The sequence below is a fragment of the Bufo bufo genome, chromosome 1 (genome assembly GCF_905171765.1).
Source record: "Bufo bufo chromosome 1, aBufBuf1.1, whole genome shotgun sequence".
Lineage (NCBI taxonomy): Eukaryota > Metazoa > Chordata > Amphibia > Anura > Bufonidae > Bufo > Bufo bufo.
In genome coordinates, this window is record NC_053389.1 from 817,244,194 (window position 1) to 817,261,520 (window position 17,327).

General features: G+C 46.8%; 1 protein-coding gene across 3 annotated transcripts in view; it reads left to right on the top strand.

Annotated features, from left to right (window-relative positions):
• Nucleotides 1-953: 953 nt before the first annotated feature.
• The window catches only part of LOC120986630, a 41,455-nt gene continuing 25,081 nt past the window's right edge, over nucleotides 954-17,327 (top strand). Inside the window, exons 1-2 of one of the 3 annotated variants that reach the window (XM_040415296.1) lie at nucleotides 954-1,101; nucleotides 16,753-16,792. In XM_040415296.1, the coding sequence (XP_040271230.1) occupies nucleotides 16,783-16,792 (10 nt within the window). In that variant the 5' untranslated portion in view covers nucleotides 954-1,101; nucleotides 16,753-16,782. Of the gene's footprint in view, nucleotides 1,102-11,243; nucleotides 11,348-11,422; nucleotides 11,527-16,752; nucleotides 16,793-17,327 lie in introns of those variants that run through there. The other 2 variants (XM_040415297.1, XM_040415298.1) reach the window with 2 other exon arrangements.

A 17,327-nucleotide genomic window follows, 5' to 3' on the forward strand; every position in this document is an offset into this window, starting at 1 on the left:
TGAGGTAAGAGGAGATCCAGGGGAGGGTCAGGTCTCTGATGCCATGGGAGACATTAGCGAGTAAATTTGTTAAAAGCCAGGTTTGCCTTTGTATTCACATATACATTCTGACAGTACGGTGCTGGCATTGGCAAGTGCTGTATGCTGGAGATTTGCTCAAATAGAAGAGAATACAGTGACTTTATAGTACATTGTCCTCTGGAACATTACTTTTTTATGAAAAAAAGCCTTGTATTTTTCTTTAAAAAATTGGACACATGCAACAGTACACTAAGGGTGGCCATACACATTAGACAGACGTTGTTTGATGGTTGAAAAGCAGTTGAACAAACAATCATCTGGTGAGCATTTATTTTGCACGTTACAGTTGTTCAAACTGGCCTTACACATTCAATGAACCCGGGCGATGGATGAAAGATCTTTTGTCTAACTATTGGATGAAAATTTCACTGCTGGCTTCTTTTCAGATATTGATAATCTGTCATCAATGAATTAAAACAACCATTCATTGTTAAATTACACACAATTAAAGATCATTTTGGTTGACAATTTTCCATTTTGGTCATCTTAAGCCATGTGTATGAAGCCTTAAAATGCCACTTAAAATAAGTAAAAACAGCAAAAAAAAGTTATAAAACTATAAGACCCTGATAGATAAAAAAAGGTAACAAAAATAATCTCGCATTACTACTACTGTATATGTAGCTTGAACATAGTCTACTCCAGAGACAACTTCAAGTTTTTTGTAGACCTGTTTGAACAAAGTTATCGTCCTGAAATCTTCATCAAGGAATTTTAACTGAGGGCCTGAGGGTATTTCTTGCGTAGTATACTTTTCACATCACATTACTGTGGTTGGCGTCTCTCCAGCTCTTTGGGGCTGACAGTCTTGTTCACCACTCCCATTCATTTCAGGGAAGTGTCATTACTTCATCTGATAATTAACACTGGAATCTACATTATGACGATGCATATTGAGTTATTCACCAGTTTCTGGAAATTTGACCCTAATCCGAGCTCTTAACCTAATCCAGACTTCCGTCTTCTTTATATTCCAGGTGAAGAACAGAAGAACAGAACTGAATCTGACCTCGAGCATTAGTAAGTTGAAATATTCTATTATAATGAGCAATTAGTGTAATCAGCAACAAGCTATATAAGTATCTTCGAGATGGAATGGGATGGAAATGGAAGACCATTATGAGGAACAACCCTACTACTTAGCATGGTTAAACATTGTATGATGGAGGGGTTCTTATGCTATTATGGCGATTCTTAGGGGTTTTTCAAGGTGGACCTACATCAGCTTCAGCTTCACCACCGTCTATCAGCTGCACTTCAATAGAGGTAGTAGGAGAGACAGTTTGACTTCATAGAGACCCATATATTACAGAATCTTGAGGCCTTTTTGCCACATTACTAGTGTTTTTTCCTTATTTTTTTGAGTAATGAAAAACTAGATCAAAATTTATTTTTGTTAAAGAAGCAGTCTTTACTTTCTTCTGAAAGCTGCACTGTTTGCATCAGCTTGTAAGCCATGATTGGTATTCTCACTAGAGTTGTATCTATCAGCTCAATATGACAACCTTCGTGAGAACGGCATGTTGTAGACAGAGCCTGAGGTAAGTAATAAGTTGTTTTATTTCATTGCCTCCTTTAGACAAGGTGACTCGCTTCCCCCACTGTAAACATGCTCAGCTGTTCCTGTAGCTACCATAGGAGTAAATGAAGGCAGTTCACATTTTCATTCGTTCTCCATCGTCTGTTAGTGGCTTCTTCAAAATACTGGACAATGGTCACAGGATACCTGTTCTCCACCTACAGTGAGGAACAGAAGTATTTGAACACCCTGCTATTTTGCAAGTTCTCCCACTTAGAAATCATGGAGGGGTCTGAAATTCGCATTGTAGGTGCATTCCCACTCTGAGAGACAGAATAAAAAAATAAAAAAATCATGTATGATTTTTAAAGAATTTATTTGTCTTGCACTGCTGAACATAAGTATTTGAACACCTGAGAAAATCAGTGTTAATATTTGGTACAGAAGCCTTTGTTTGCAATTACAGAGGTCAAACGTTTCCTGTAGTTCTTGACCAGGTTTGCAGACACTGCAACAGGGATTTTGGCCCACTCCTCCACACAGATCTCCTCTATATCTGTCAGGTTTCGGGGCTGTCGCTGAACAACATGGAGTTTCAGCTCCCTCCAAAGATGTTCTATTGGATTGAGGTCTAGAGACTGGCTAGGCCACTCCAGAACCTTGATATGCTTCTTACGGAGCCACTCCTTGGTTATTCTGGCTGTGTGCTTCGGGTCGTGGTCATGTTGGAAGACCCAGCCATGACCCATCATCAATGCTCTGACTGAGGGAAGGAGGTTTTTGCTCAAAATCTCACAATAAATGGCCCCATTCATCCTCTCCTTAATGCAGTGCAGTAGTTCTGTCCCTATTGCAGAAAAGCACCCCCAAAGCATGATGTTACCACCCCCATGCTTCACAGTAGGGATGGTGTTCTTGGGATGCAACTCATCCTTCTTTTTCCTCCAAACACGACGAGTGAAGTTTAGACCAAAAAGTTCTACTTTGGTCTCATCTGACCACATGACTTTCTCCCATACCTCCTCTGGATCATCCAGATGGTCATTGGCAAACTTCAGACGGGTCTGGACATGTGATGATGAATTGAGCAGGGGAACCTTCCGTGCAATGCATGATTTGAAACCATGATGGCGTAGTGTTCTACCGACAGTGACCTTTGAAACTGTGGTCCCAGCTCTCTTCATGTCATTGACCAGCTCCTCCCTTGTAGTTCTGGGCTGATTCCTCACCTTTCTTATCATCAGTGATACCCCACAAGGTGAGATCTTGCATAGAGCCCCACTCTGAGGGAGACTGACAGTCGTCTTTAGCTTCTTCCATTTTCTAACAATTGCTCCAACAGTTGATCTATTTTCACCAAACTGCTTGGCAATTGTCCCGTAGCCCTTTCCAGCCTTGTGGAGGTCCACAATTATGTCTCTGGTGTCTTTTGACAGCTATTTGGTCTTGCCCATGGTAGTAGTTGGCGTCTGACCAAGTGGGAGGACTTGCAAAATTGCAGGGTGTTCAAATACTTCTGTTTCCACTGTAGACGAGGGTCCACTATTCTGTGGATATCCCATAATAGGGGGTCCTCATTCCCCACATAGGTGAAGGTCCCTGAGGGCCCACTATCCAGTCGATATGTCATAAAAGAGTTGTGAATACCATACCAAAAGAGTGTCCTGTACATCAGCATACTGTACCTTTTCTAAAACCATATAGTCTTCTACACAATTCAGCACAGAAACACCCTATAAAATACACCCTATGATTTTTTTTTTTTTACATGGTGCCATTTTGTTGACATATGCACCTATAGCGGCATGAGGCCTTTATCTGTGGAATATCAGGAAATATTCGGCATGCCATGGTGTAACCGGCTTTGCTCTATGTTTCGGCCAAGAGGACCAGGAAGTGGTTCTGATCACTGTGGTCGCAACGGCTTTCTGTTTTTTTTTCCTTCAATTCAGTGATAGGTGGAACTGAAAAGTAAAAACTGGAGTGGGATCTGTAACGGTATAAAATGTTTTACTATATTGACAAAATTGGTATACTTTGGGCATGGTGATACAGGGTAACACAGTGATAGCCCTTGGTGAGCCACCATAGCTCTCAGCATGCAAAATGTGGAGAGCGGTTGACTTCTTGTGTGGACTCATTCTTGACTGTTAACAATTTATTTTGTTGCAGTAAAGACTTGTATTTTGGCCTCTGCACATCATTATTAATTCACTGTGATATGCTTTAGGACCTGTGGTCATATGACTATATTAGCAGGTCCTCAAGTGAGAGATGTAGAGCATGCTGCTGTAGAGACACTGTGGTGTAGGCTCGGTGAGGTGGCAGTACTTTCCCTGAGTACTGAAGAGTGATAATGGCAAGGATTATGAAAAACGACCAACAGATTAAGGCAATAATTTGGACTTTCCGATTCCTCAGATCTCAATCCAATTAGGCTCCTGTAGGATGTTCCTAAAATACAAGGCTATTCATGGAGGTCACACCAATAGCTTATGGGACTTAAAGCTGCTAACAACTTATGGCAGATATCATAGGACAACGTGAGAGGATGTGTGGAGTCCAAGCAAAAAATGGGTCAGGGCAGTTTTTTTGGGGGGTAACCTACACAATATGAGGCCTCATGCAGATGACCACATGTTCGGTCTGTGTCGAGACTCTAGTACAAATAATATAGTAGATGTCACCTGCAGTCCTAAGTAACACTACAGTTAACACACAGTGTCAGCTCTCTGAGTACAGATAATGTAGTAGATGTTCCCTGCAGTCCTATGTAACACCTCAGATAACACAGTGATAGCTGTCTGAATAAATATAATGTAGTAGATAGTACCTACAGTCCTATGTAACACTACAGATAACATAAGGTAAAGGAGTTCTCCGAGATTTTAGTATTGATGGCCAGTCCTTAGGATAGGTCATCAATATGAGACTCGCGGAGGTCCAACTTCTGGCACCCCTACCAATCAGCTGTTTGAGAAGACCTCACTGCTCACAGCACTGCTTGGTATTGCAGTTCAGGCCCATTCAATTGGATGGGACTGAGCTGCTCCTAGAATACGTGACCAATGAATGTAATGTCACATGGCCTTGGAAGAACTAAGGACTGCAAGTAATATCTACTACACTATCTCTACTCAGATAGCTATCACAGTGTTATATGTGGTGTTACATAGGACTGCAAATGACATCTACTATATTATCTGTATTCAGAGCATTATCACTGTGTTATGTGGAGTTACATAGGACTGCAGGTGACATCTACTACATTATCTGTACTCAGAGAGTTATCACTGTACTATCTGAGATGTTACATAGGACTGCAGGTGTTATTTACTATCTGTACTCAGAGAGTTATAACGGTGTTATGTGGTGTTACATAGGACTGCAAATGACATCTACTATATTATCTGTATTCAGAGCATTATCACTGTGTTATATGGAGTTACATAGGACTGCAGGTGAAATCTACTACATTATCTGTACTCAGAGAGTTATCACTGTGCTATCTGAGATGTTACATAGGACTGCAGGTGTTATTTACTATCTGTACTCAGAGAGTTATAACTGTGTTATGTGATGTTACATAGGACTGCAGATGACTAGAGTTGAGCGAACACCTGGATGTTCGGGTTCGAGAAGTTCGGCCGAACTTCCCGGAAATGTTCGGGTTCGGGATCCGAACCCGACCCGAACTTCGTCCCGAACCCGAACCCCATTGAAGTCAATGGGGACCCGAACTTTTGGGCACTAAAAAGGCTGTAAAACAGCCCAGGAAAGAGATAGAGGGCTGCAAAAGGCAGCAACATGTAGGTAAATCCCCTGCAAACAAATGTGGATAGGGAAATGAATTAAAATAAAAATTAAAAAAATAAAAATTAACCAATATCAATTGGACAGAGGTCTCATAGCAGAGAATCTGGCTTCATGTCAGCACAGAATCAGTCTTCATGTCATAGCAGAGAATCAGGCTTCACGTCACCCACCACTGGAACAGGCCACTGTCACATATTTAGGCCCAGGCACCCAGGCAGAGGAGAGAGGTCCCGTAACAGAGAATCTGGCCTTATGTCAGCACAGAATCAGTCTTCATGTCATAGCAGAGAATCAGGCTTCACGTCACCCACCACTGGAACAGGCCACTGTCACATATTTAGGCCCCGGCACCCAGACAGAGGAGAGAGGTCCCGTAACAGAGAATCTGGCCTTATGTCAGCGCAGAATCAGTCTTCATGTCATAGCAGAGAATCAGGCTTCACGTCACCCACCACTGGAACAGGCCACTGTCACATATTTAGGCCCAGGCACCCAGACAGAGGAGAGAGGTCCCGTAACAGAGAATCTGGCCTTATGTCAGCACAGAATCTGTCTTCATGTCATAGCAGAGAATCAGGCTTCACGTCCCCCACCACTGGAACAGGCCACTGTCACATATTTAGGCCCCGGCACCCAGACAGAGGAGAGGTTCATTCAACTTTGGGTTGCCCCGCAATATAATGGTAAAATTAAAATAAAAATAGGATTAAATAAGGAAGTGCCCTGGAGTAGAATAATATATTGTTAAGGGGAGGTAGTTAATATCTAATCTGCACAAGGGATGGACAGGTCCTGTGGGATCCATGCCTGGTTCATTTTTATGAACGTCAGCTTGTCCACATTGGCTGTAGACAGGCGGCTGCGTTTGTCTGTAATGACGCCCCCTGCCGTGCTGAATACATGTTCAGACAAAACGCTGGCCGCCGGGCAGGCCAGCACCTCCAAGGCATAAAAGGCTAGCTCTGGCCACGTGGACAATTTGGAGACCCAGAAGTTGAATGGGGCCGAACCATCAGTCAGTACGTGGAGGGGTGTGCACAGGTACTGTTCCACCATGTTAGTGAAATGTTGCCTCCTGCTAACACGTTCCGTATCAGGTGGTGGTGCAGTTAGCTGTGGCGTGGTGACAAAACTTTTCCACATCTCTGGCATGCTAACCCTGCCCTCAGAGGAGCTGGCCGTGACACAGCTGCGTTGGCGACCTCTTGCTCCTCCTCTGCCTTCACCTTGGGCTTCCACTGGTTCCCCTGTGACATTTGGGAATGCTCTCAGTAGCGCGTCTACCAACGTGCGCTTCTACGCGCGCATCTTCCTATCACGCTCCAGTGTAGGAAGTAAGGTGGGCACATTGTCTTTGTACCGGGGATCCAGCAGGGTGGCAACCCAGTAGTCCGCACACGTTAAAATGTGGGCAACTCTGCTGTCGTTGCGCAGGCACTGCAGCATGTAGTCGCTCATGTGTGCCAGGCTGCCCAGAGGTAAGGACAAGCTGTCCTCTGTGGGAGGCGTATCGTCATCGTCCTGTGTTTCCCCCCAGCCACGCACCAGTGATGGGCCCGAGCTGCTTTGGGTGCCACCCCGCTGTGAACATGCTTCATCCTCATCCTCCTCCACCTCCTCCTCATCCTCGTCCTCCTCGTCCTCCAGTAGTGGGCCCTGTCTGGCCACATTTGTACCTGGCCTCTGGTGTTGCAAAAAACCTCCCTCTGAGTCACTTCGAAGAGACTGGACTGAAAGTGCTAAAAATGACCCCTCTTCCTCCTCCTCCTCCTGGGCCACCTCCTCTTCCATCATCGCCCTAAGTGTTTTCTCAAGGAGACATAGAAGTGGTATTGTAACGCTGATAACGGCGTCATCGCCACTGGCCATGTTAGTGGAGTACTCGAAACAGCGCAACAGGGCACACAGGTCTCGCATGGAGGCCCAGTCATTGGTGGTGAAGTGGTGCTGTTCCGCAGTGCGACTGACCCGTGCGTGCAGCAGCTGAAACTCCACTATAGCCTGCTGCTGCTCGCACAGTCTGTCCAGCATGTGCAAGGTGGAGTTCCACCTGGTGGGCACGTCGCATATGAGGCGGTGAGCAGGAAGGCCGAAGTTACGCTGTAGCGCAGACAGGCGTGCAGCAGCAGGGTGTGAACGCCGGAAGCGCGAACAGATGGCCCGCACTTTATGCAGCAGCTCTGACATGTCGGGGTAGTTGCGAATGAACTTCTGCACCACCAAATTCAGCACATGCGCCAGGCAAGGGATGTGCGTCAAACCGGCTAGTCCCAGAGCTGCAACGATATTTCGCCCATTATCGCACACCACCAGGCCGGGCTTGAGGCTCACCGGCAGCAACCACTCATCGGTCTGTTGTTCTATACCCCGCCACAACTCCTGTGCGGTGTGTGGCCTGTCCCCCAAACATATGAGTTTCAGAACGGCCTGCTGACGTTTACCCCGGGCTGTGCTGAAGTTGGTGGTGAAGGTGTGTGGCTGACTGGATGAGCAGGTGGAAGAAGAGGAGGAGGAAGCTGAGTAGGAGGAGGAGGAGACAGGAGGCAAAGAATGTTGCCCTGCGATCCTTGGCGGCGGAAGGACGTGCGCCAAACTGCTCTCCGCCTGGGGCCCAGCAGCCACTACATTTACCCAGTGTGCAGTTAGGGAGATATAGCGTCCCTGGCCGTGCTTACTGGTCCACGTATCTGTGGTTAGGTGGACCTTGCCACAGATGGCGTTGCGCAGTGCACACCTGATTTTATCGGACACTTGGTTGTGCAGGGAAGGCACGGCTCTCTTGGAGAAGTAGTGGCGGCTGGGAACAACATACTGTGGGACAGCAAGCGACATGAGCTGTTTGAAGCTGTCTGTGTCCACCAGCCTGAATGACAGCATTTCATAGGCCAGTAGTTTAGAAATGCTGGCATTCAGGGCCAGGGATCGAGGGTGGCTAGGTGAGAATTTACGCTTTCTCTCAAATGTTTGTGAGATGGAGAGCTGAACGCTGCCGTGTGACATGGTTGAGATGCTTGGTGACGCAGGTGGTGGTGTTGGTGGTACATCCCATGTTTGCTGGGCGGCAGGTGCCAACGTTCCTCCAGAGGCGGAGTAAGAGGCCGAGGTGGCGGCAGCAGCAGAAGAGGCCGAGGCGGCAGCAGCAGAAGAGGTACCAGGGGGAGCCTTAGTGACTTCCTTGTTTTTAAGGTGTTTACTCCACTGCAGTTCATGCTTTGCATGCAGGTGCCTGGTCATGCAGGTTGTGCTAAGGTTCAGAACGTTAATGCCTCGCTTCAGGCTCTGATGGCACAGCGTGCAAACCACTCGGGTCTTGTCGTCAGCACATTGTTTGAAGAAGTGCCATGCCAGGGAACTCCTTGAAGCTGCCTTTGGGGTGCTCGGTCCCAGATGGCGGCGGTCAGTAGCAGGCGGAGTCTCTTGGCGGCGGGTGTTCTGATTTTGCCCACTGCTCCCTCTTTTGCTACGCTGTTGGCTCGGTCTCACCACTGCCTCTTCGTCCGAACTGTGAAAGTCAGTGGCACGACCTTCATTTCATGTGTGGTCTAGGACCTCCTCGTCCCCTGCATCGTCTTCCACCCAGTCTTGATCCCTGACCTCCTGTTCAGTCTGCACACTGCAGAAAGACGCAGCAGTTGGCACCTGTGTTTCGTCATCATCAGAGATGTGCTGAGGTGGTATTCCCATGTCCTCATCATCATGAAAAATAAGTGGTTGTGCGTTAGTGCATTCTCTCTCTTCCACCCCAGGGGAAGGGCTAGGTGGATGCCCTTGGGAAACCCTGCCAGCACAGTCTTCAAACAGCATAAGAGACTGCTGCATAACTTGAGGCTCAGACAGTTTCCCTGATATGCATGGGGGTGATGTGACAGACTGATGGGCTTGGTTTTCATGCGCCATCTGTGTGCTTTCTGCAGAAGACTGGGTGGGAGATAATGTGAACGTGCTGGATCCACTGTCGGCCACCCAATTGACTAATGCCTGTACCTGCTCAGGCCTTACCATCCTTAGAACGGCATTGGGCCCCACCAAATATCGCTGTAAATTCTGCTGGCTACTGGGACCTGAGGTAGTTGTTTCACTAGGACGTGTGGCTGTGGCAGAACGGCCACGTCCTCTCCCAGCACCAGAGGGTCCACTAACACCACCACGACCATGTCCACGTCTGCGTACGCGTCCCTTATTAGATGTTTTCCTCATTGTTCCCGTTCACCACAATTTTGCGAATGGCAAATTTGGGAATAGTTTTTCAACCCAGAACAAAAACTGTGCTTTTACGGTCACTACAAATAACTTGACCAGCTAAAACAGTACAGATTTGGTTGAATAGAAATGTCAGGTCTATTTTTTAGGCGCTGGGTGACAGGCTCAACTTGCCCCTGATGTAATATATGGCCAAAAAATAACCAGACTGTTGATGGTTAAATGCACTTCGGTGACACAGGCTCAGCCTGCACCAGATGTAGTATATGGGCAAAAAATAACCAGACTGTTGATGGTTAAATGCACTTCGGTGACACAGGCTCAGCCTGCAGCTGATGTAGGATATAGCACAAAATAACCACACTATTGATGGTTAAATGCACTTGGTGGTAACTTGTGCTGGCGCACCACAAGCCACAAAATGGCCGCCGATCACCCCAGAAAAAAGTGATCTAAAAACGCTCTGGGCAGCCTCAAAAAAGTGAGCAAGTCAATATCAGCACTTCAATGATCCACAGCTGCAGATCGATCACAGAATGAAGTCTTTTGGAGGAGTTAATCTGCCTAATCTCGCCCTAACGTCGCAGCTGCATCCTCTCCCTACGCTTGTATTAGCAGAGTGACGTGCAGCGCTACGTGACCCAAGCTTATATAGAGGCTGGGTCACATGCTGCACTGGCCAATCACAGCCATGCCAATAGTAGGCAAGGCTGTGATGGCCTCTTGGGGCAAGTAGTATGATGCTTGTTCATTGGCTGCTTTGCAGCCTTTCAAAAAGCGCCAAGAAAGCGCCGAACACCGAACCCGAACCCAGACTTTTACGAAAATGTTCGGGTTCGGGTCCATGTCACGGACACCCCAAAATTCGGTACGAACCCGAACTATACAGTTCGGGTTCGCTCATCCCTATAGGTGACATCTACAACTTTATCTGTACTCAGAGCATTATCACTGTTTTATCTCTGGTGTTACATATTGAAGGCAACTACACATTATCAGTACTCAGCACTATCACTGTGTTATCTGAGGTGTTACATAGGACTGCAGGTGACATAAACTACATTATCTGTACTCAGAGAGTTATCACTGTGTTATCTGTGGTGTTACATAGGACTGCAGATGACATCTACTACATTATCTTTAGGCCTCATGCACACGGCCGTTGTCTTGGTCCGCATCCGAGCAGCCATTTTGGCGGCTCGGATGCGGACCCATTCACTTCAATGGGGCCGCAAAAGATGCGGACAGCACTCCGTGTGGTGTTCCGCATCCGTTGCTCCGTTCCGTGGCCCCGCAAAAAAAAATATAACGTGTCCTATAGAATAGGCATTTATATTAAACGCTGTCCGTGCCGTTCCGCAAATTGCGGAACGCGCACGGACGCCATCCGTGTTTTGCGAATCCGCGATTTGCAGACCGCAAAACACACCACGGTCGTGTGCATGAGGCCTTACTCAGAGAGTTATCACTGTGCAATCTGAGGTGTTACATAGGACTGCAGGTTATTCCTGTGTTATGTGGCACTGCATTATTCCCATCCACGCAGTATCAGTATTTCTCCACCTCCCGCCCTGTGTCTTGATGAATCACCTGCTCACAATCCCGGGCTCCTTCCTCTCACCTCAGGCCCATTACTCAGGAGGAGGAGGCGGCAGACGTTGTGTTACCTAATCAGCCCCTTTGCTGCCTTCTGATGCTGTGCAGACTTCTGGGGCTCAGTCTGGCATTGAGGTAATGCCCCCTCCCTCACTCCCCTGTATGTGTTTTGTCTCTTTGTGCAAATTTTGCTTTTATCGCTGTAATCTACTAAGACAGAGCGACCCTCACCCTCGGCAGCAGAATGGCTCATAGTGTAACACATAGGGCAAGTAGTTGTATGTTCTCCCCATGTTCCTGTGGGTCCGGTGCAGGTGAGGCAACAAATGGACAGACACATTGGAGTAGATTTACTAGTCCTGCCTAAATTTCACACTAAACTTTTGGGGGACGTATCAAAAACGGAGTGATTTTGCTTGTTTTGTCAGTGGAGTAGCATTTGTGAGAAATTCATTGCATTGTTTTTAGGGAGTGTTGCACCCTGGCCTGAAGTTTTAATTTTCTGAAGGGTTGGACATGTGTTTGTGCCAAAAAGTCGCAGGTGTACTCCAGTCCCTGGTGGCGTACAGACTGACAGGCCCTTTATAGTAAATATGACAAACTTCGGACTAAAGAATCCATCAGTATTTTGTGGGACAAATTTAAAAAAATGGCGTGCAACATTTTGTAATTTTTTTTTTTTAAAAAAAAAAAAAAAAAAATTGGCTTCAAACCAAGCTACAAATAAAGAGCAAAAGAATATCTGACCCCCTAAGCCAGGCCGGGTAGACCTTCACAGTTTCGCAGGTCATGCTACCTAGTCTAAGGGGGTGATGTATCAAGATGCAACTTTTTGGGCTTTTTTTTTTTTTGGTATGTGCTTGGTTTTTGACAAATTTGCAAAATGTTGTGCACCATTTGTTACTTTTCCCTTATTATTTTTATTTTTTGCACAAAAGCTTCCAGCTAAGTCAAGCCTGCTCATTGAGTGTCTAACTCTACTTTCACACTAGCGTTTTTGCAGGGTCCAGCAAAAACGCTTCCGTTACTGATAAGTTATGAACGGAGGACGGATCCGTTTTTCATTGTGGCAGAGAAAACGGATTCGTCCTCATTAACTTGCATTGGGGGTCATGCTGGATCCATCTGGTTCCGCATCCCATGACGGAAAGCAAAATACAGCATGTTGAGGTTTACTCTCCGGTATGGGGATGCAACTAAACGGAAATGAAATGCATTTTGAAGCGTTCCGTTCAGTTTTGTCCCTATTGACAATGAATGGTGACAAAACTGAAGCGTTTTTTTTCCAATATTGAGCCCCTATAATGGATATCAATACCGGAAAACGTAAACACTAGTGTAAAAGTACCCTAAAACGGAAGCCCTTAAAGGGTTTTCCAAGATTTAAATACATCCTCAGGATAGGTCATCAGTGTCTGATCGGTGGGGGTCTAACACGTGGGACCCCGGCCGATCACCTGTTTGAGGAGGCACTGGCACTCCTGTGAGCGCCACAGCCTTCTCTCTGCTCTTCCCAGGCTGAGTGATGACACGTTCATCGATCACGTGGCCTAGGAGCAGCTCAGCTTCAAGTGTTCCACCAACTGCTATATTACGGCGCCGTGCTTGGTAAGTTTGCAAAATCATTAAAAGGGTTTTCTGAGATATTTTTTTTTTTACCCTTTAGATCATCAGTATCTGATCGGTGGGGGTCAGACATGGTGGACCCTCACCAATCAACTTTTTAAATTTGGAAAACCTCTTTAAAAATGTGGTGCAGTGGTGATGTTCACATATAGCGGAAACGCAATAGACCTCCTGCTGTGGATTTGTCTATGGCAGAAATTACGGTTTGGGAGTATGTCACCACTGAGGCCAGTGATTGGCTGCAGTGGCACACATGATTCCATCCAGAAGTTTACACGCCGGGGACGGGAAGGAGCTGTACCCTCGGTGCTGGAACAGTAGAAATTAGCAAAGTATTGGAAAATTCGATTCAGCTGCTTCGCCAAATCTTGCAAAAAAATGTAGTTTGTGACAAATTCGTAGTGGGTGCAATGACAGGGAACGGTGATTGCGCCGCTCCCGGTCATTGACCTCAGATGCCCCATTCATAGCTGATCAGAGCATCTAACATTAATATAACAGTGAAAAATAAAAATAAAAAATCATACTTGCCTCATCCATTTGATTGCGAAGAGCTTGTGCAAGATCTTCAATCAAGATGGTGGCGACCAGCTCCTCACGCTCAAACGGATGAGGTAAGTATGTTTTGTTTTTTTGCCGCCATTCAGGGAAAATCGATTTGTTACCAAGAAGCACCTGGAAATTCGGCTTTGGGGCAATTCAAATTTTCCCTGAAATTCGGGTTTAAGTCCACTTAGTGGACTTCGATTCGCTCAACACTAGTTCTCGGTGTCATGCTGTAGACGCTCTGCATCAGAACCTTGAGGTCAAGTCCTCCATTGGTTTCTGTACTGTTCTTTTATTGGTTGTGCCATTGCAAACACGTCCATGGGATAGTGCATAAGTGTCTTATCAGGAGAGAGGTGTCTGACCTCTGGGGCCCCCACCCATCATGAGAACAAGCACTTGGCTCTTTTCGACAGTCCCACAGATTCTAATGGAGCAGCAGCACACATGCCAGGGGAACACAGGGCCCCAGTGGTTGGGCATGGTGCCATTAAGAAATATGACTTGACCCACAAATAGCAAGCCTTCTTACAGTACGGCTACAGTAATGGAAATGCAAAAAAGTTAAAAATAAAAATAGGCTGTGTCCTAAAAGGGTTAAAGGGAATGATATTTAAAGGGGTTGTCTGACTGTTTAACACTCAGGGTAGGTCATCAGTATCTGATCAGTGGGGGCAGCCCCTCCAATCAGCTGTTTGAAGAGGATGCAGTGGTTCGGTGAGTGCCACGGCCTCTTCCTAGGCTATGTGTGACTTTACGTTCATCAGGAGCTCTGCTTGGGAGGCTGAGTATCCTCTCACATGTCTTCTACATATGATTTACTTGTGTCTTTGTTCTCGATGTGACTCTTCGATAGTGACTTCATTAGATCCAAGGTTCTTCCTTGCTCGTCATTGGCCTGTGCTTGGAATTGACCACTAATATCTGATCAGTGGATATCCTACTTCTGGCAGCACTTTGATATTCTAAACAAAGGGTTCCATTCATCATTTAACCCCCCCCCAATGACACTTGCTGACTTTAATGTCCCGTATTGACTCTGGAGATTTAATTTGTGGACGTTCATACAGAATAAACTGTATATTGTGGGTCACAGTGTATGCTGTATGTGTATAACATAAACATATTTCACATGAAAACTTACAATTACTTGGCTTGGCCCTTGGAGATCTCGGACACCACTTCAACACTTGGCCGGGGGCTCGGTGGAGCTGATGTTGTGTTTTATCGTAATGAGAGAGATTTCATAATAAGCATTTGGAGAAGGGGCAGAGGGATAGCAGAGCAGGGAGAGGCTGGTGCTGCTACTAGGGGGTCATACCATGGGGGAGTAATAAAGCCCAACATAATGCCAGCCCAGTAGAAATAATTCTCCTTATAATGTGACAGTGCCAAAAATACCCCCTTGTAATGCCCCCAGTTGAGCTAATGTTTCAAATAGTGCCCGCATAATGTGCCAGTATAAAGTACCCCTATATAGTGCCCCCATAGTGCTCCTCTCCCCCCCCTCATGCCCCCCATAATGTACCAGTATAAAATGCCCCATATATAGTGCCCCAGTAGATGCCCTCAGTGTCACCCATAATTTGTAAGTATAAAATACCCCTTCTTAGTGCCCACCGTAGATGACCCCATAGTACCCACCATAATGTCACCCAGTAAAAAATGCCCATATACAGAGCCCCCATATAAAATACCTGTTCTTTGTGGCCTCAGTAGATGCCCCTATAGTGCCCACCAATAATGTGCCAGTAAGAAGTGCCCCCATAGATGTCCCGCAATAATGTGCCAGTAAAATGTGCCCCCATAGATGCCCCCCAATCATGTGCCAGTAATAAGAGCCCCCCCCATATTATGTGCCAGTAACAAGAGCTCCCCCATATTACGTGCCAGTAACAAGAGCCCCCCCCATATTATGTTCCGGTAGCCAGAGCCCCCCATATTATGTGCCGGTAGCCAGAGTCCCGCCCTATCAGGTGCCGGTAGCCAGAGGGACCCCCTCATATCAGTAGCCACCAGTATTGTACACATATAAAAAAAAATTAAAAACACTTATACTTGCCTCCATGTCAACGATGCGATGCAGGCCTCTTCTGGCCTGTGTCCCGCGCTGTACGGCTCAGGCGGCGCGATGACGTCATCACGCCACCTGCACCGGCCTCTAGGCCGGCAGCCTATCGGAGGAACAGGGAAGGGACACACCTCTCCCTCCCCTGCCCCACAACACAGACATCTGTATCACTGTCCGGAGGACGGCGATACAGATGACTATGGAGATTAGCGGGCCGACGGGGGCCACGGGGCCCACTAAAATATAGCTATTTGCGGGCCAACGGGGGCCCCTACGGACTTGGGGGCCCAGGGGCAATTGCCTCCCTTGCCTTAATGGAAGCGCCGGCCCTGATTTACCCAAGCACACCGCTACTGTAGTATCGGGAACAACCACAACCAGATGTATGGTGCTGTGCCTGGTAAACAATGAGGAGGATGCGGTGCTCTTGTTCTCTGTGATACATGTACTGTGTCTGAGATGTCTCTGGATCTTATGCAATGGGTGGCCTCTCCCCAGTGCCCTCTATATAGCGTTTTCCAGGTGTAGGAATGCTGAGAGGTACAGTGCGGCCTAAAATATCTCTTTGTGTGTCACGGTGCTCCTACCTGGATATGGCTGGACCCCAGGCTTTGGCTCCGAAGCAATAAATAGGGGGAATAATTGAGGGATAAAAGAATAACTGGAGACCAGACCTTGAGATGGAGTTCAATGGCAGCTTTACTATGAAACTGGCAGGCAAACTCCACTCTGTTATATCTCTGTTTCTCTCTGACTATGCTGTACTGACAGGCTGGCTGTATAACTCAGCTTCTTCTGTATGCTGCACCTCTGCTCTGTAGTTATGCCAGGGAACTTTCCTCCTGGCTCCTGAGGCTTTAACCTTTGGCCTCCATGACCAGCAGAGCTTAAGGTGCTCTAGCTGGCATGGGCACGTCAAGCAGAGACATGCCCTGCACACTCTTCCCCTATCTAGGGAAGACTTAAAACTGGAACTAACTGGTCCCCACCCTTCCTGCAGAAAGTAGGACTAGTCCACTTCTCTCCAGAGGGGGGTTAGAAAGGAATTTTAAGTTCCATTCTACCTAAGTACAGCGCTGCTTTGTTTGCTGCCACCTGCTGGTGAACCAGGCATATTACATGAACATAACAGTTGCAAAAAAGATTAAGAATGAGCAGTGTATAGGACCTGGACAAAAAAACATAAGATGACCCTGTGTTAGCCCATTAAAGACAGTAGCAGGGTGCAGGAGTGGTAACACCACTCTGGGGTGTTACACTTACACATCGCTCTAAACTGCATACATTTATTTTATAGGTAGAACTTACTGAATGCTGACAAGAGGCCATGACTTCAGGTAAGTAGCCTTCATGATGTCTTTTTTTTGTATCATGCCTTAACCAAGATGTTAAAGGGATTGTCTCACTTCAGTAAGTTGTATTTATCATGTAGACAAAGTGAATGCCATGCACTTACTAATGTATTGTCATTGTCCATATTGCCTCCTTTGCTGGCTGGATTAATTTTTCCATCACATTACACACTGCTCATTTCCATGGTTACGACCACCGAGCAATCCAGCAGCCGTGGTTGTGCATGCACATTATAGGAAAAGGCACAGGCTTTTCTGATAGCCGAGACTGTGGTAGTGCACATACTGTAGGCACATGTGCAGCAGCTCCTGTCCTGGCGGCAGGGTGGTCGTAACCCCTGCATATGAGCCGTGTATATGGACAATCGCAGTATGTGAGTATAACCTATCCTGTTATCTCATTGTCGGGGGTCTGAGTCCTGGCGCCCCATCGGTCAGCTATTTCAGGAAGCAGCGGCACTCGCCGGAACTCTGGCAAGCGTGTTGGCCTTCCAGGCACTTACCAAGCACAGCGTTGCCC